Here is an 18,816-nt window from a genome sequence, read left to right on the forward strand (position 1 = left end):
AGAAACGCATCCCAGAGCCCCTGTCACTGAGACGGGATGAATCCCACCTCTCCCCCCCCACCCTAATTATGTTCAGGTTGGAGGGCTCTAAATCCCCAGAAATCTCCTGTTTCTTTTGAATGATTTTGCATAATTAAGGCTCTCGTGGTCCTGGCTGGTTCCCTGACAACCACATCCTCTTGTCTGGGTGCCCTACAGCATCGCCACGGTCACACGGTGGGGAGGGGCGAGAAGCACCCCCCACGCCCCAAAGTGAGATGAAGGGGCCCCCTGAGGATCCCAGCTCTAAGCACCTGTGCACCCAAGGAATGGGAAGGTGAAACCAGAGGTCAGTGCTGGCTTTCCTCTCCAGCCTCATACCCAGCGGACGGTGTTCCTCTCCTTTGTTTAATGTTTATTTATTTTTGAGAGAGAGAGCACAGGTTGGGGAGGCAGAGAGAGAGAGAGAGAGGACGGGATCAGAGGATCTGAAGCGGGCCGACAGCAGCGAGCCTGACGCAGGGCTCGAACTCATGAGCTGTGAGATCATGACCTGAGCCAAAGTCGGACGCCCAACCGACTGAGCCACCCAGGCGCCCCACTGATGGTGTTACACTCTTGCCTAAAGCCCTCTGTGGCTCCCAGTGCCCGCAGGATCAAGATTCAGGCTCCTACGGGTATCAGACAAGCTCCTTCCTCACCCGGCCTTCATGGGCCACCTGCTCCAGCCACCCTCCAGCCGCCTTTCCACCAGGGCCCCAGGGCCTCGAAAAGGGTGAGGCAAGCAAGGTCCCTAGGGTAGCACACTAAGCAACCCCTTCTCAGGGTCACCCTAAATGACCTCTTTCGATGCCCTTCCCTGCCATCCCAGGCAACAGAGCACAGCAAAGTTCCGTGCGCCCTCAGGGAAGCCCCTTGACCTGTCCAAGCCCACGTTCCCTCACCTGGAGAACAATGATGTGACCTCCGGAGGTCACCTAACTCAGTGAGGGACTGGAGGAGTTGCTCAGTAAAACTGGGTGGCGATTTTTATGGTAATTTTCCTCACTGTTTTCTCTCCTTGAAATTTCCTTCCCCATTTTTCGTCCTCGTCTTTCCTATCAACTCTTATACATCCTTCAGAACCCCAACTCAAATTCCCTGTTCTATGCACAGCTTGTCCAGACAGATGCTTTCCAAAGAAATAAACTGCTCACCCTTGCTGCCTGCGCAGCCTGGACTACCCTCCTGTATGGCATCAGCAGGGACGTGCGGTCACTTCGTGGGGCTGTGAGCTCTTGGGCCAGGGGTCCTTCCTCTCTGTCATTGGTCATCTGAGTGACCCTGGCCAGCCTGGAGCTTCACTCAGAGCCCAGACCCACTCACAGAGTGGACAGAACCTTCCATGCTGCCTCTTCTCTGTGCCTTTCCTGATGCCTTTCTTCCCCAACCTGATACAATCCCCCCGCCCCTGACCCCCTACTGCCCTGGCCACCACCACCACCAGAAGCTAGAGGGCGTGCCTAGTGGGGAGGAACAGGGAGTCAGTGCAAGACAGTGGGCACAATGGATGCTCACTGATGAAGAGCTGACAATTGTCATTTCCGGTTAATAACCACCCCCTGCCCAGTGCCATTTGATGGACCCCAGTGGACAAAATAAAAGCCAACCCCCATGTGGCCCTGGCCCTGCGTGGTCTGCCCCCACCTCTCTGTCTTTGCACCTGTCAGCCTGCCTCTTCTCTCGCCCGCTGGGGGCCCTCAGCGCCCTTCTGCGGCTTCTCTTCCCAGGCTCAGTCCTTCAGAAACTTCCCCGGCTTCGATGCTGTCATTTCCTTGGCAGGTGGCTTCCCCACACCTCCCATCAGCCCCGCAAGGGCAGGAGCCCGCTCTCCACGCAGAGCCTGCTGTCCTCCCGCGCCCCCCCTTCCCATTCCGCGGGGAGGCTCCACCCCTCCACCGGCAGGCTCCACCCCTCCACCGGCAGGCTCCACCCCTCCACCATGCCACGCAGCTCAGAGCACCAGCCCGCCCCTGCGCCCAACCTCACCCCAGTTTATTGTCCACGCAGCAGCCAGAGGGATCCTGTCAGCACACAGCTAGGCCGGGTCACTCCCTGCTCAAACGCCCTGTGGCTGCTGGCCCTTCAGGGTGAGCCCCAAGCTCTTGCCATGGTCTATAAAGTCCTCTTGCTGTGGTCCCTTCTCTAACCCTGCAGCTCTCTGACCCTCACGCCCACCTGCGCCCTGCGTTTTGCTCCTGCCTTTGCACTGGACGCTCCCTCTGTTGGAGACATTTGCCCTGGCTTTGCCCCCAGATACCTGCAGCCTCCCCAGCAGACGGTGGCTGGATCCGGTCCTTCTACCCCAGATCCATTATCAGGAGTGAGTCCAGCCCCTTTCAATGAATCCGGCTCACCCTCCTTTCCCATAAGCGTCCTTAGTTCTCAAGTTCTGAATCTCTGTGAAGACTGAGAAAGAACACAAGTCCATAGGCATGGGACTATCGGAGCCTCTATCCTAGCTCTACCTAGCTGTGTGACCTTGGGAAAACACCTTAACCTCTCTGTGCCACCCATGTGGTCAACAATAATGGCCCCTAAAGCTGCACAAGTTCCCTCACGTGGCAAAAGACTCTACAGATTTGACTACGTGAAGGGTCCTGAGCTACCGGGGTTATCCTGGATTCTCCGGGCGGGCCCGCTGTAACCACAGAGTCCTTGAGCGAGAGAAGAAGCTCAAGGCAGAAGGAGGAGATGGGGATGATGGAGCAGAGGGTGGAGGGCCGCACTCTGGAGGTGCAGGAAGGGGCAAGAGCCAAGGGGTACGGTGGCTTCTAGCAGCCAGAGAGGTCAAGGAGACAGATTCTCCCCTGAACTCTCTGGAAGAAATGCAGCCCCACCCGAATTCTAGACCTCTGACCTCCAGAATTGCAAACATATACGTTTGCGTTGTTTTGTGCCGCTAAACTTGTGCTGATCTCTTTTTTTTTTTTAATTTTTTTAACGTTTATTTATTATTGAGAGAGAGACACAGAGCGTGAGCAGAGTAGGGGGAGAGAGAGAGGAGGAGACATAGAATCTGAGGCAGGCTCCAGGCTCCGAGCTGTCAGCACGGAGCCCGACGCGGGGCTCGAACTCACGGAACGCGAGATCGTGACCTGAGCCGAAGTCGGTCGCTCAACCGACTGAGCCCCCAGGCGCCCCAACTTGTGCCGATTTCTTACCGCAGCATGGGAAACCCACAGGCCCGGCGTCCTCATCTGTAAATGAACAGATGAGGGCCTCCGTCGTAGGGGGGCTCAGAGGATTTAATGAGACGTAAACCTAGAACGGCATCCGGTGTGCAGGAAGCATCGGCAAACGTTAGCTGGGCTGTTGCTTCCCCAGCGCATCGCAGGGGTCCCGCGAGGGGCAGCGCCTGACACGATCGCCTGTTCCAGGGACTCCCGTGCCCCAGCGGAGCGCAGACCCTGTGCTGTCAAAAGCAGAAGTAACTGTCTATTTTGAGGCATCGCGGAAGCTGTTTCCATGGTTACCCGGTCATACCGACTAGCAGACAAAAGACTTCCACTGCTTCGGAGAAAGACGTGAGGCTGTGGGCTGGGCAGCGGAGTGGCCTGAGGGCCCCAGCGCTGCCCCGATGGAGGGCACTGCCCCTCCCTGTGCCTTGGTTTCCTCATCTGTCCAATGGCAGAAATAGCCATCCGCTTGTGGTCTGGGCTGCTCTCAGCCAGGGGAGGGAAAATCGCTGCGTCACCTGCTGGGAAGATGATGTCGTGACCCCTCATCTCTAGGGACCACTGTCAGCCATTCCCGAGTTTTGGGCCACACCTGGATGAACGGACAGAAGCGAGATCTAAAGGAAGGGATCTAATCTCTGGGTCACTTTGAAAACAACCATTTATAGGGCGCCTGGGTGGCTCAGTCGGTGGAGCATCCGAGTCTTGATTTCGGCTCAGGTCACGATCTCGGGGTTGTGAGTTCGAGACCCGTGTCAGGCTCTGTGCTGACAGTCGAGCCTGCTTGGGACTCTCTCTTTCCCTCTCTCTTTGTCCCTCCCCCGTTCTCTCTCTCTCTCTCACTCTCAAAATAAATAAATAAAAACGTAAAGAAACAAACAAACCAGAATCTATTCCAATAGCAAACCTGTATAAACCAATAATCAAATGCACACACGAGTTTTACTAAGACTTCAAGGAGCAGATATTAAACGAACCGTTCCAGGCAAAGAAAGAGAGTGGCCCAGCTCACTTTCCAAGAGTCGAATAATCTTAGTAAAACTGCGCAAAGAGAGTGTAAAAAAAGACAATTAAAGACCAACATCACGTATGAACATTTAGGCAAAAAAATGCATAATTTTTGCCTTCATGCAAAACTGTCTCAGCAAGAGACATGGCCCCCAGGCCACAGGCCACCCAGGCACAGCAGGAGATCATGGCAGTCAGAAGCCACCATGTCCCTCCCTTCGTACCTCGGCCCTGCAGAAAACAGCTTTCGGGAACCTCGGTGTGATCTAGGGAGAGGCAGCCCTAAAGTTACGATGTTCACGGGGGCCCTCGGAGAAGAGGCAAGAAACACAAATGGAGATGGGCCATGGAAAATAAAGTTCTAGCCCCTGCACTCCTGAGTCTGTGGGCTGATTCACATGCAGGGCATACACCCCCAGGCGTGTGACAGCGACGTGCCCGGAATCCGCACACGTGTGCCTGCGCTCGGGAACCGTACAAGTGACGGCTGCCTAGGGGGGTGGCCGCCCGCTCAGACCCCGGGGGAAGCCAGATGACAAAAGCCAAGGGGGACTGCGACTTCCACCTCCCGCCCGCCGTCATTCAAACAGCGTGGGGTGCCAAAGCTGTCTCCATGCTCCCTAGACACCAGCTCGCCTGCACGCACACACATTTCCTGGCTCAGAGTTGAAATCCAAGTTAAAACAGATACACAGATGGATGTAGGGAAGAACATGGTCTCACTTTCTCAGAGCCCAGCACTCAGGGACAATCTCTTGGCATATTTCATTCCCTTGTTTTTTTTGTGTCTTTTTTTTTTTTTTTTGTAAAATAGTCATTATCTTCCTTTCTTGCCCCCACCAAATATTTTAACATAATCATTTGCTCGTGTCATTACAAATCTAACGCCACATTCTAAACGACCGAACCACGGACGGCATCGTCATTCCTCGTCATTTGCTCTGTTGGATGTTTACAATGTTTCCGAATTTGGCCCCTACGAAAAAGGCCGGACCACAAGGCCTCATCCCTCTTCCTTCCCATGGGCCCCATGTGGGCTCAGGCTGGGCCCAGAGGTGGACCCCAGACTCTCCTCTCTTCTCCAACCTCGTTCCGTGCCAGTCTGACCCAGAGTTGCACCCGGGCAAATCTCCAGAGCACCTGAGGCCTGAGCCACACGCGGTGGGCATGAGGTGGTCGGGGCCATGCCCTCCAGGGCGCAGAACAATAACCGTTAGGGGGCACCTGGGAATATGGAATGTTACATGGCAAAGGGGAAATCAAGGCCGCCGGCCAGCTGACCTTCAGGCAGGGAGGGCTCCCTAAATTATCCAGGTGGGGACCGATGTAATGACGAGGCCCCTTCAGTGTGCAAGGGGGACAGGGGAGGCAGTCACGTGATGCAGCATGATTAAGGGCCCGTAGCCGCTGCTGGCTGTGCAGACGGAGGGAGGGGCCACAAGCCAAGCGATGCAGGTGCCCCCAGAAGCTGGAGAAGGGAAGGTATGCATTTCCCCCGTGGAGCCTCCAGAAGGAACCGGCCTGTCGACACCTTGATTTTCTTGTCTGGTAAGACCCATGTCAGACTTTTGAACTGCAGAACCCTCGGAGAACAAATCTGTGTTGTTTTAAGCCACGGAGCCTGTGGTCGTCTGTTTTGGCCCTGGGCTGCTCTTCGGGGGCTGGGCACCGTCCACACTCACGCCCTGGGCGTCTTAGCTGGCCCCTGGGCTTCCCATCCGTCCATACACTGATGACTCCACACCTTTATCTGTGGCCGAGCCGCCGCCCCTGACTGCAGACCTCCGGCTGCCTTCCCGACAGCCCTCCCCGGGGCCCAATACGATCTCACACTTACTGGGTCCAAAACCCACCTGTCGGTCCTGTCTCTGCTCCCGGCCGCCCTGCCCCCGACCCCAGTGTCCTCACTGTCCGTCCAGGAAAGGGCCCCACCTTCACCCGCTGCACAAACCAACCCTCGGACGGAGCTGCCGCGGTCCACACCGCACTTGGCAAAGCCCGCCAGCTCAGCCTTCCGAGAACACCCAGGACGGGACCCGTCTCCACACCTTCGTCATCCCCCCCGGGGCCCGCTGCTTCTTCTCAGTGAGCCCCGGGCAGGGCCTCCTCCTGCCCCCGCTTCCACGTTGACCCCTCTGAGGTTTCCTCTTTTCAAACACCTGTCTCGTGACTTCATGCCCGGCCCTCACCCCTCTGCTGCTTTCTCACCTCCCTTAAGACAAAACCGGATCCTTCCCCCGACCCACAGGCGTCCTGAGTCACCCGCCTTGCGTGTCTCCCGGACCTCAGCTCCTGACACCCTTCCCCTTAGTCACCGCCCTCCGACAACGCTGGTGCCCTTCCATCTCGGAGCCTCTGCCCCTGAAGTGTCCCCCTTCTAGAACATTCTCCGCCCAGAGCTTGCATGGCTCACTCCCCGGCACCTCGAGGCGTCTGTTCCGTTGTAACTTCCGGTGAGATGACCTCCCTGCGCCCTGCTCTTTGGGGGCTGTTGCTGATGTCTCTTACTACCTCCTGCCATTACACCATCTGGTGGTGAGTTCGTCTGTTTGCTGGTTCCTGCCGTGCCGTCACAGCGGGACGTGTGTGCAGCATAGCAGGTGGTGTCCCCAGGTCTGCTCAGAGACACACATCTGCTGTCCCCCCGACCTGCGCTGGCCACTCAGCCCCCAGGAGGAGGAAGGCTCAGCGCCGGGGAGAAGGTGTTCCTGGGGCCGAGTGTCTGCGGGGCGTGGACGTGCTCGGAGAACAGCAGTGTGGCAAGAACGTAGGGACCCAGCCTGGCCAAGGCGTGGCGAGGGGCCACCCTCTCCGGCTCCTCTGGGAAACCAGGCTCCCGAGGGGAAGAGGTGACCCAGTCCCTCCTAACAGAGCTCTAATGAAACCACCTCCAGGGGCTTACTGGTCACTCACTCTTTCACTCACTCACTCACTCATTCACTCATTCATTCATTTATTCATCCATTCACTTATTCATTCATTCATTCATTCATCCACTCAACAAGTATTTATTCCCAGACACTGTTGAGGTAAATACAGAGATGAACCAAAGTCCCCACCCTCCTGACTGGGGTCTTGCCCGTCCCTGCCCCTCTGCTACCACTGCAAGGTCACCCAGGGAGGATACCATGGCCTGACCCCCTGATCCTCTCTGCCTTTAGGGGCCTCTGGGGAACCCAGCACCAAGCGGGCCAGGCTGGAGGTGAGAGCACCAGCCAGGGCATCTCAGAGTCCTGGGTTCAGGTCCTGCCCTGCCGCTTTTCACTTCGGGGGACCTTGGGTCCATCCCTGGAGCCTCAGCTCCCTCCTCTGTGCTGGACTCCGTCAGAGCTCCTGTAAAGACGAGATGATGTGGGTAGACAGCTGTCTGGGTGCCTGGCTCAGAGTATCCAAGGAGTGTGAGCCGCTGTGTGGTCCTGGTGGCTGTCACATCGTGCTCCTCGGACCTTGTTCAGCCCCGGACCCCCATGGCACCCCCCCCCGGCATCCCCCTGGCATCCCCCCTGGCATCCCCCCCGGCTGGCCCTGTCAGGGTTCCAGCACGAGGAAGTGACCTTGTGGAGCACACAGGCTGCTGGGGTAGACGGCCCAGCCCACAGAAAGTTCTGCAGGCTGTGGCAGGGAAGCTTTGGGAGCTCTGGGGACACAGAGAAGGGGCCTGAACCAATGTGGGGGGGTCAGCGAAGGCTTCCCAGAGGAGGTGCCAGCTGAGTAGGGTCCCACCTTAGCTTCTGGCTCCCAGCTCGCTCCCCGACCCTGGTTTCAGCTGCCCGGCCCCTGGAAGCTGGGCAGCCCCAGCCTGTGCAGGGACTTGGAGGGCGGTGGGGGGCGGGGGGCAAGACCAGGCTCCCCCTGCCAGCGGCACGACAGCAGCACGGAGCGCACGGGCCCCCAGCCCGCACCGTTCCCACCCGCCCCGGGTACAGCACCAGGACGGGCGCTGCCCCACCGCCCCCACTGCCCACTGGGTCCCCGGGGGGAACGGGCACTTACGTTTGGAGTGCTTGTCACACAGGGCGGCCGCACGCATGTCACAGAGACGCAGGGAGCCCTTGCTGCTGCTGTAGACGAAGAGGTTGCAGTGGTGGGGGTGGAACTCAGACGCCGTGATCACCTCCGTGAGGTCCTCCATGTTGGCGGGCTTGATGTCCACGATGTCTGGCCCCATCAAGGAGAGGCCAGAGAAGGGAGGGGACCGCCGCCGCCCTGCCTTCCCACGTGCCCCGCATCTGAGCGGCCTCCCCCTTCCCGAGACCCCTGGACGAAGCCCCGGCCCCAGACAGCCTCTGAGCTGCCCACCTGCACGTCCGACCGCCCGCCGGCTGCCTTTCTGGGTGCCGTCCACTGTCCCTGCAGGCTGGACCCGCTGCCTCCCACCCGACCTGTGCCCTGTCCCCAGCCAGCACCCACCAGCCCGCCCGGCCTCCCCTCCATCCCCCACACCGGGTGCCCAGGAGAAGGCAGGGTGCGTTTGAGGGCCTAGTACGTGCAGGGCTCTTGCTGCGCAATGGCAGTGCTCCCGCTACTCAGTGCTCCCGGCGCCTGGAGCTGGGGGTGCGGCACCTTTTGGCTCCCCTCCCCCACCCCCGCAGCCGCTCCCCTTCTGTCCACAGCATCAAGGTTCTCCTTTGGGGAAAAGGCTCTCTCCTTGCTGGGTTCCCACCACTGATCTGTGTCGTCTCCACTCACGATCACCATGAGGGACAAGCACATGGCCTCAGAGGGGCCGACGGAGGGACTCCATGACCCTTGGATGACTAGATACGGGAGCCAATGCATCCATTTTCTGTCTAGGACCAAGAACTCTGTTGCTTGCAAAGGAAATACCCCTGACTGATACTCTGGAGCCCAGAGAGGGTGAGCAACTTGTCCAGGATGGCTCAGCAGCGAGGGGTAAGACTGAGTTTCCATCCACTCCTCGTGGCCTACAATAGCAAATCCGAACCCCTTGGTGTAGCATTCAAGGCCTGGCACTCCCACCCCCCTCCACCACCCTCTATCTCTTTAGTTTCAGATCCCACTAGTCGCTCGGCCCTAAAGGTACTTTCCTCTCTGACAGCGATACCCTGGTCTCTGACTCCCCAGCCCTGTGCGGGGCTCTGCCCAGGCCGTTCCCTTTGGCTGAAATGCCCTCCTCTCCCCCTGCATCTGTGTGTGGGCCCTGGAATCAGAGTCTGGGGTTTGAGTCCCAGCTCTGCCACCTGTTGCCTGTGCAATCAAGGGGGAAGTTCCTTAGCTCTTCGTGCCTCGGTTTCCTCTTCTGTAAAATGGATCGACAGGGCTAACACAGTCTTGCTGTGAAAATCAGAAGCGGCAAATCCCCTTGCTCACTGTTTTATACATCACAGAGCTCAGTGAATATCAGCTGCCATTATTATTTTTTATTGTCTGGAAAGAATGGGATGGAAACTCTGAGACGCCTCCTGCCATCAGCTCTCCCTGCCCCTCCTGCCAAAGCCTCAATAAGAGAGACATTTCCTGACTTGTGTAAACACGAGAGTTCATAAAACGTCCGAAAGAATGCTGAATCTGCGTGACCAGAGGCACCGAGGAGGGTGTGTGTGCTCACGATATTGTGTGCTCAAATATTGCTTCAGGAAGCCCATCATTAACCAGACACTCAGAATCGCATAAAAATATCGAGAGGAGGGAAAAGGAGCCTGAGCTGCGAAAAACTGCGGTTTTCTCGTACGATAAGCAGCAGAGATTAAATCACGGAAAATGAGACTGAACCGTAAGAGAGACAAAGCCAAGACTAAATTCTCTCCGCAGAACTCGGGCCACAAACATCAAAGGAGGGACACCAAAGTGGCCAGGGCTCCAAGGAACGCCGGCCGGCCTGGAGTCCCGGTGGGGTCACTCATCAGGGGACACGTGTTTACTCCGCGTTTCACGGAGAGACGACTTCCGGGGGAATAGGCCTCAGCGGGATATGGTGAAATACCTTGCCGGTTTCGGCTTCCCGTCAGAGCGGGGGGAGGGGGAGGGGACGGGGGAACCTGTCCATCCGCCCGATGGCACTCTGCGCAGCCGGCTCCCTTATCGCTTTCCCGAAGGATGGAGGGCAGAAGTGATAGGTGCCACGCGTCATTCCCAGGCTGGAGCTCTGAGAGCCAGCACGCGGTGTGCATGACACTTTCCCATCTGCTGTGGGACCCGCGCCTCAGGTCACCTGCCATGAAATCCCCCTCGGCTGTTCCAAGCCTCAGAGACTTTCAGATCACCTGTCCCTGCACACAACCCACCCTCCTGACCCCCTCAGCGTCCAAACCCAATTCACTTTCCCACCTCGAGATGTTCTAGAACACACCTCAATGGACGAGGAGCAGAGGCGTGACGTCCGAACCCCGGACGTGGATGGCTCTGCCTCCACAACGACCAAAACTCTGACGCACGCAACGACCCCTGTCGCCCAGTTTACGACTGTCGTTCATTGTGAGTCACGGCATGAGCTCAGAAGCCGTCCGCCCACATTCACCAGATGTCTGGCTCATGGAGACCGAGGCTGGTGTTTATGAGACTTTTCACAGAGACGGACGGCCAGGCTGGGAAGCTGTGCGCACTGGTGTCCAGAAAGCGCAGTGGGAGGGCCCAGAAGCCTCCTCTCCCGGCCCCCGCGTGCCGCTCCCAGACTCACGCGGGGCTCAAGGCCAAGCAAATGGGTGTGGCCTCTTTGCTGGATTCCAGAGTGCACGCTTCCCGTGACCCCATCGTGCTTAACCACTCGTGACAGCCTCATGACAACAGTCGTTAGAAACAGGTACGAGGCGTGATGGCTTTTAGAAGTACACGGGGGCACAATCAGGTCTGCAGCGAACAGGCCTGAACCAGGTGACACAGAGCCGGCCGAGGGTGATGCGCGGGGACCAAGGGTCCTGTGTGTGGGCTCGGGAGACAGAGCCTCCAATGCCTGGGTCCCACTGACAGCCCAGGACCACAGCCCAGGACTTACAGCCCAAGCATCACTCCGGAAATCTCTTGCTGTTTCAAACAAAGGGCTCTGGATACAGTGGGTGCCAGGGAAAGACGGACGTGAAACACATTCCCGCACGACCCGGGCGGAGGAAGACCAAGCCATAGTGGCAGCGAATGTGCTGGGGCCCCCGCAGGGCAAGGGGTCCTTGAGGCCGGACAGGGGGTCCCGCACCTCTGCATCCCAGGGCCAGAGTCATGCCTGCATGTCAAGGACAGCACGGCATCCTTCGGGGCATGGCCACCCAGCCTGATCCCCTGCGATCAGCCTCTCCAAGACCTCCTGCTGAGCCCGCCACAGGACCCGCCCTGCACCTGCTACCTGGCTCCTCCCGGGTGCAGGCGGGTGTGTGAAAGGATTAATTGCCGAGTGGGGCTGTCACCGTGGAACTCCTTCATCACATCACAAAGCCGGGCCTGAACTATACCCCGAACGGAACGCACAGCGCAAACACTCCTCCTTGACTCACGCCCATGTGGCCTTGTGCACGTGGACTGTGAGACATTTGGTCCAAACGTGACCTGATGTGGGGGCTTTGACTCTGGCAGGCCCCGTGCTGGGTCAGAAGCCGGGGGCCCCGGGCTGAGCATCCGGTCTCAGCTCTCTCTCGGATGCTCAGGGCCGCACGCAAACGTCATTTACACTCCTCAAGCCTCAGTGTCCCCCATTTGCGAAACGAGGGGTTGGGCGTGATCCCGGAGCACCCTCTCATTTGGAGGACTGACCCCCAGGTGGCCTCTCCCACATTTCATGGGCAGCTGCATGAATCCCACACGTACGCGGCGCCTCACGAGATTTATGGCAAACTGGCCTCCCTGGGGAACGAGCGTAATTAGACTCATCGGCAAGCCCCTCCCCCTGGCAAAGCCGGATGAATTATTCATGTTGTTTTCCATATACCTGTGCTCCAACTGTGTGATGGGCGTGCATTTAAACTCCAGTCACACCTTGGCAACTAAGTTTGCTGACCAGGTAGGTGGAGAGAGGAGCAGGTCATGGAGGGAGGAGGAGGAGGAGGAGGAGGAGGAAGAGGGAAGGTGAACCTGCTCGATGCCACACCCTGCAACTGAGCACCAGGTACTTTTCCAGGAAGGCGTGAGGCCACCAGGGGCTGGGAGAGGCAGGAGGGAGCCTCCAGAGGGAGCACAGCCCTCCCAGCACCTTGACTGCAAACTTCTGGCCTCGAGAACCGAGAGTAGATTTCTGTTGTAAGCCCCACCCCACCCCCACCCCGCCAGTTTGTGGAAATTTGTTCTGACATCCATGGGAAAGTCATGCTTCCCGGGAGCTGGGGAGCAGTGGCCCGGCCATTGCACGAGTACCACAGACATCTCGTCATGCGTATTTGTTCACTGCCCAGCTGCCCAGCAAGGGCAGGGCCCTGTCTGGATCGCTGCTGCACCTTCGGTGCCTAGAGGAGTGCCCGGCACATGGCAGGTGCCCAGGGAACAGCCGCTGGAGTCAATGAACCAACCAGCCCGTCTCAGGCCCCTCCAATCTAGGCTGGGGGTGGGTACAGGAAGTGTCAAACCCTCTCAAGGGGAAGAAGCCCTTCACGTGGAGATGAACAGTAGGGCTCAGGGAGACTCCAGGCCAGGGGAGTGGTGGCAGCGGGGTCCTTTAAGGAGGGGACTGGCACGGGGCACCTGGGTGGCTCAGTCGGTTGAGCGTCTGACTTCGGCTCAGGTCACGATCTCATGGTTTGGGAGTTCAAGCCCAGGTCGGGCTCTGTGCTGACAGCTCAGAGCCTGGAACCTGCTTTGGATTCTGTGTCTCCCTCTCTCTCTGCCCCTTTATTATTTATTAATAAATAAATAAATAAATAACTCCAGCCCAGGACATCTGTGTCCTGCTCAAACCTCTCCACCGGTGAATGGGGTGTACCCCAGCCCGTGGACGAGGAAATAGAGGCTCAGCAAGGAAGAGCCACTCTCTGGGGACTCGGCAGAGGCGGGGGGCGGGCAGCCTGGGACTGAGTCGGATTCCAGAGCTGGCAATACACCCACTGTGTGATGGGGCAAAGCAGAGGAGGGGTGAGAAGCATAAACCCTGGCCCCTGACCGCCTGGGTGGGCATGGAGGGGCCAGCGCCCCCTGGAGGAGGAGGTCTCTGGCTCCTCGAAGCCTTTGGCTCCTGCCCCATGTCATATGATGAATCCCTCTTCCTTCAGGGCCCAAGTGTGAGTGGGTGTGTTGCTCTAGATCCAGGGCAGGCAAATGTCTGTAAGAGGCCAGACAGTAAACATTTTAGGGATAGGAGCCATAAGATCTCACCTCGATACTCAACCCTCCTGCTCTATCGGGGTCACAGACAGCATGTAAATGAATGGGAGTGGCTGAGAGCCCATAAAACTTTATGAATGGGTGGATTTGGCCCCCAGGGCTGTTCTCTGCTGGCCCAGGGCCAAGAAGAAGGACCGCGATCTTGCTTTTGTAGCAGGAACCTTCCCTCTTGACCCCCACACAGGACCAGTGTGTAAAACAGCCTCACTGGCCTGGCTCCTCCCCCAGCATGAGGATGTCCTCCGGCGCCTGGCACAGCCCTGTGAGCTCTGGCCCTTGCCTGGGGGGTGTCGGCGGAGCTCAGAAAACAGGCCCGTTTGTCCCGCCCTACAGCAAAGTCTGTAGCTCTTATTGCCAAGGACACCGGCATCTAATCCAGGCAGGCCTTCTGCTGAGTCATCGGGTTTGCAGAGATTTTTATAGAAACTCCTTTATCTCCTGCTGCCAAAGGCACGGTCTGATGGCCTGAAGCCAGGCAGGGTCACATCAGCGTGGAGAACCGTTTGCCAGCCCTCAGTGCCCAGAGCTGCAACGCCAGGAGGCCCCACACAGAGAGCCTCTGACATGTCGGGGAGAAGGTCACTCCACCTCCAGCGGCCCTCCTTCTTCCGATCTTCGTCTCTCCCACCTGTGCAGGGTGTGGGCACAGGCACAAAGCGCCACACTCCTCCACCGGCCATAAGATGAGTCCGGCACACGAAATGAATAAACGTCACTGATTTGTTTGAGAAGGAGCTCAAGGGAGAAACGGATATGAAAACCATCCCATCAATATCAGAGAAGGACACAAATATTCACTAATATCAGGACAGGCTTCGGTGGCAAGGTCACAAAAAATGGCTCTATGAAGACGCAGCAACTAACTGAGCTTGGAGACACTGTCACAGCCTCAGAGAGCTGTGGAGGGCAGCCCCCGGCCCTGCACCCACGGGCCAGGCACCTCGCATCCCTGTGGGAAAGACCGCCCACCCTCCACTCCCACGAAGCAGGCCAGGGCAGGGAGTGGCTTGTGCAGGGCCACGTGTGGAGCATGGGTCAGCGGGAACAGAGTCCTGGCTTCCTAACTCCCAGGCGGTGCTTCTCCCCGTGTGCCCTCTGTTCTGGACTAAGTGCATCCCCACCCAATACACAACCGCAGGGCCCTGCTGCCGGGGCACACTGGACTGGCCCGTGACCCTGCAAGGTGGGTGCCAACAGTGTGGGTGGGGGAGTTCAGTAATGAGAAAGATGCAGCCTTGGGCTCCATTGATTTAACTGAGCAAAGCATGGTTTATCTAGATGTCTCTGCGGGAACAGGCAATCAGGATGGGGGAGGCGGTTCCCATGGTGACTGAGCAGCTAGCGAGTGAGGACAGAGGCAGTTCTGCCAAGGACCACGCCACGAGAAGCCTCCCCGACAGGCTCTCCGGGGACACTGGGTGTGCAGGTGCCCCAGAAGGCCTCCTGCACACGGACACAGTCCTGTTGGGGCACAGCCAGCAGAGTTGCTTTTTTCAGAAGATTTGCTCCAAGAGATGCCCTAGCTACAAAGATGAGCCATAAGCACTCTGGCCAAACCACGTCACATCCTGTACGAGGTTCCTGGCAACCTTTGCCTCTGTATGAATTTGCTCGGGCTGCCACAGCGGATGTCATAGATGAGTGGCTTAAACAATCGTTATTCTCCCCCAGTCCTAGAGGCTGGAAGTTCAAGATTGAGGTGTCAGGAGGTGGGTTTCTTTGAGGCCTCTCTCCTTGGCATGTAGGTGACCATCTCCCTGGGTCCTCACCTGACCTTCCCTCTGTGCGGTCCTAACCTCCTCTTGTTATAAGAACACCAGTCATATGAGATTAAGACCCACCCTAGCAGACTTGTTTTGCTTTAATCACCCATTTAAGGACCAAATGCAATCCCATTATGAAGTCCCGGGGTTAAGATTTAGGACATCAACATATGTATTTTGGTGGGACACAATTCAGCCCATGAGAGCCTCTTCCCTTCTCTTCTTGGAAACTTACTGTGATGGTGTGATTCTGCTCAGAGAGAAGAGCCTGATCGCCAGAGCCATACAGGGCCATGGAGAGAGGGGGATTCTGGGTAAACGTTCACTGTACAAGCCCACTGAAACCCTTATAGGTCTTCTCCATGTGTTGAGCCAGTCTGCACACTTCTACCACAAGCCAGCTTATGTCCTTCCCAAGTACTTGGACAGGGAGAGAGCACTCAGTTCTGAGTCACAAAGACTGGGACTTGACAGGCCAGCTCCACCGTAAACAGCTGTGTGACCTCCAGAAACTTTCTCAACCTCTCTGCACCCTGCTTTTCTCATCTGTAGAATGCACTGATAAAATCTGTTTTGCAGGGCTACGATGAAGATTTAATGAGATGACGTAAGTCAAAGGCCCTAGCAATTAAAATAAAATGAATAAAATAAAGTGATGTGGAGATACGTGTGTTTTTTTTAAAGGCCCCAGCGCAAGGTTAGTACCTTTAGCAATAATTAAAGTTTATCAAATCAGAATCAGAGGCTTTCTCTTTCTCTGGAAAAACACAAAATTAAGCTGGTTGCCAGACGTGCAATAATGACCCCCCCCCAAGAAAACAAGGACTTGGGGGTCTGTGCTGAATTGCATGCCTTGGTTCCTAAGAGCTGAGACAGAAACCCTAGGCAAGACAGTGCTGGGACACACACCCGGGTGGCTAAGAAAGGGCAAACTGGAGCCCATCCTGACCTCCTCTTCCAGGGCTTCTAACCCAGCAGTGACACCAGAGAGGCCCATGATACTCCCCCAGGAGAGACACACAGGGTGTACGGGATAGGATTTTTGGCAAGGCCCTGAGCTGGTGTGGAGATTCAGGGAGCCAAAGGCATCAAGCCGAGGACTGAGAAGAGTAGGATCATCCGGGGGAAAGCGGGGGAGTTCCACATGAGACAGAGTCGTAAGGCTGAGGAGCTGTGACACGGCAGCCAGCTGGAGCCCCAATGGGGGGAGAGGGTGGGAGACGGGGCTCCAGACTGTGGTCAAGGGGGTTTTAATCAGGAGCGTGTCACAGAAATGCCATGGAGGCCTTTCAGGAAGGATCAGAAGCACGGCAGAGTCTCACGTCCCCACGATTAGAGGGTATGTTAGAAACCTCCAGCTGTTGGGACACCTGGGTGGCTCAGTGGTTTAAGTGTCCAGCTCTTGATTTCGAGCCAGGTCATGATCTCATGATTCGTGAGTTCAAGCCCCGCATCGGGCTCTGTGCTGACAGCGTGGAGCTTGCTTGGGGTTCCCTCTCTCTCTCTCTCTGCTCCTCTCTCTCTCTCTCTCTCAAAAATAAATAAACTTAAAATAAAAAGAAACTACAGCTATGGCCTGTGCACTCAGCCACCTGTGTCACCTCTGCCACCAAGCAACCCCTACTCTGTCCTGCAGTGCGGTGAAAAGCACCTGCTCTCCCTTAGGATCTAAGAAAAGAGCCAGGAAACATCATTGTACTGATGGGGCTGGACGGGCCATGGGCAAGTGCACCCACTTCTCAGAGCCCATCTCCACACCCACAAAATGGAAGGAATGACAGCAACACAGGCGAGCCGTTCTAAGGGTTTGAGGCACAAGTGCCTGCAGATTGAAGGTGGAGTAACGGTGGCTGCCCTGGGGTTGTCACTATCATGACTGAGAGGCAGTGTGGCATGACAGTGAATCGCATAGGTTCTGCATCCAGAGGCCCCAAGTCTGAATTCCTAGGCCCTGACACTTCCCAGCTGGGTAACTCTGGGTAATTACTTAACCTTCCTGTGGCTCACTTTCTGCGTCTACGAAAGGCGGATGTCAATAATGCCTACTCCACAGTGTTGTCAAGAGGATTAAATAGATTAATACGTGCAATGTGCTTAGAGCACTGTTTGCACAGAGTAAGTGTTCAGTAAGAGGTGACGGTGGTGTGTGCGAGGTGGTGAGGAAGATGATGCTCTGGCGGACAATGGAGTCAGCACCACGGACAGCTGCACGAGAGCTGGGGCCCGGGTCAGCACCATGGACAGGTCCGTGGGCGCTCAGCTCAGGGTCAGCACCAAGGACAGCTGCACCGGGGCTGAGCCCCTGGGAAGCCTGGCCTTTGCTGAGCCCCCAAAACAGTGGTGTGCTAATAGCTTAACGACATGCTTCCTGGGTGGAAACTGATTTTGGGGATTCAGACTCAAGCACTTCTGAGCAGATGCTCCTGTTCCTTCTCTGCAGAGTGGTACTAGGGGAGGATGGAAGAAGGTAGCCTGTAGGGTGCCTGACAGCAGGTCAGGGCCAGGGTGGGCTGTCTACAGTACATCAGGCCCTGTGCTCTCCAGCCATTCTACCCTGACAGCCCCCAGCACAGGAGTCACACTCCACTGAACTGACAAGAAAAGCAAGGCTGAGGAAGGCTAAGTGACTGGCAGGGTGGCCAGTGAGTGAGGCAGGCTGGGTGCCAAGCTCCAGGTTTTTCGTTAACCACAGACCCTGGCACATGGAGGGGCCTCGGCCAGTCCCTTCCTTTGCTCTCAGCATGGGGAACACTCCCAGCCCACAGGCAGCAGTGTGCTGACCGAGGTTTGGAGCCTTTACCCCTAATTATTGCCACACCATCCCACCTAGCTTCAGGACCTGCTCTATAAATGGCAATTAGGAATTTGTTCCAGACCAAGGCTTGGTGCAGTGCCAGATTCCACCATGAGAAATCGCTCAGAGGGGAGAAAAATCAATTGAACCATCTTCACAGTTCTCCGAGTGCTAAAAATAAAGCAGAGGCCCATCAGCTGAGACCCTCTGTGCAATCTGTTACCTTTAAGAAGGATCAAGCTCAAGAAAAATCGCTCAGAGCTGCCTAACTGTCTCAAATGTTGGTATTAAGGGACGTGAGAGGTTGTTTCAACAGATGTGGGCACAGTGCTGGAGTAAAAAAGGGGCTTTGACAACCAGAGACAATGCAGGGATTTTATGAGAACCAGCCTTAAATATCTGAGGATCTGTTGTTCAGGAGGGAAATACTGGCCCCCTGCTGGGCCCCGAGTAGTACCAGGCCTTTCATGTGCGTGATTTCTTCATTCCTTACAAATATCCTTAGGATAAGGAACGTGGCCCATTTTACATTGGTGGAAATTGGTGGCCAAGGGGGTTAAACAAGGAATCTGAGCGCAGGTCTGCCAGACCCCAGAGCCCAGACCACTGCTCTTTAGTGTTCAGGGTCTCTGAGGCCCCCGGAGCCCAGATTCACAAGGAGGTGTCTACATCCCTAAGACCAGATGGAGACTGGAACTCCTCCATCCAAAGTCACCGTGTACGACCATTCAAAAGCACCTGCTATGTGCTGGACCCTGCATTATACATGGGGATACAGAGAGGGCTAAGACTGGGTGCA

At 56.8% G+C, this 18,816-nt stretch overlaps 1 protein-coding gene across 1 annotated transcript in view; it reads right to left on the reverse strand.

The window, feature by feature from the left end:
* PPP2R2C (protein phosphatase 2 regulatory subunit Bgamma) overlaps nt 1–18,816 on the reverse strand; it is a 55,685-nt gene that overhangs the window by 18,661 nt on the left and 18,208 nt on the right. The window contains exon 5 of the mRNA XM_042936940.1: nt 8,199–8,363. Coding sequence (XP_042792874.1) covers nt 8,199–8,363 — 165 coding nt within the window. The remainder of the gene's footprint in view (nt 1–8,198; nt 8,364–18,816) is intronic.

This window comes from Panthera leo, chromosome B1 (assembly GCF_018350215.1).
Source record: "Panthera leo isolate Ple1 chromosome B1, P.leo_Ple1_pat1.1, whole genome shotgun sequence".
NCBI lineage: Eukaryota > Metazoa > Chordata > Mammalia > Carnivora > Felidae > Panthera > Panthera leo.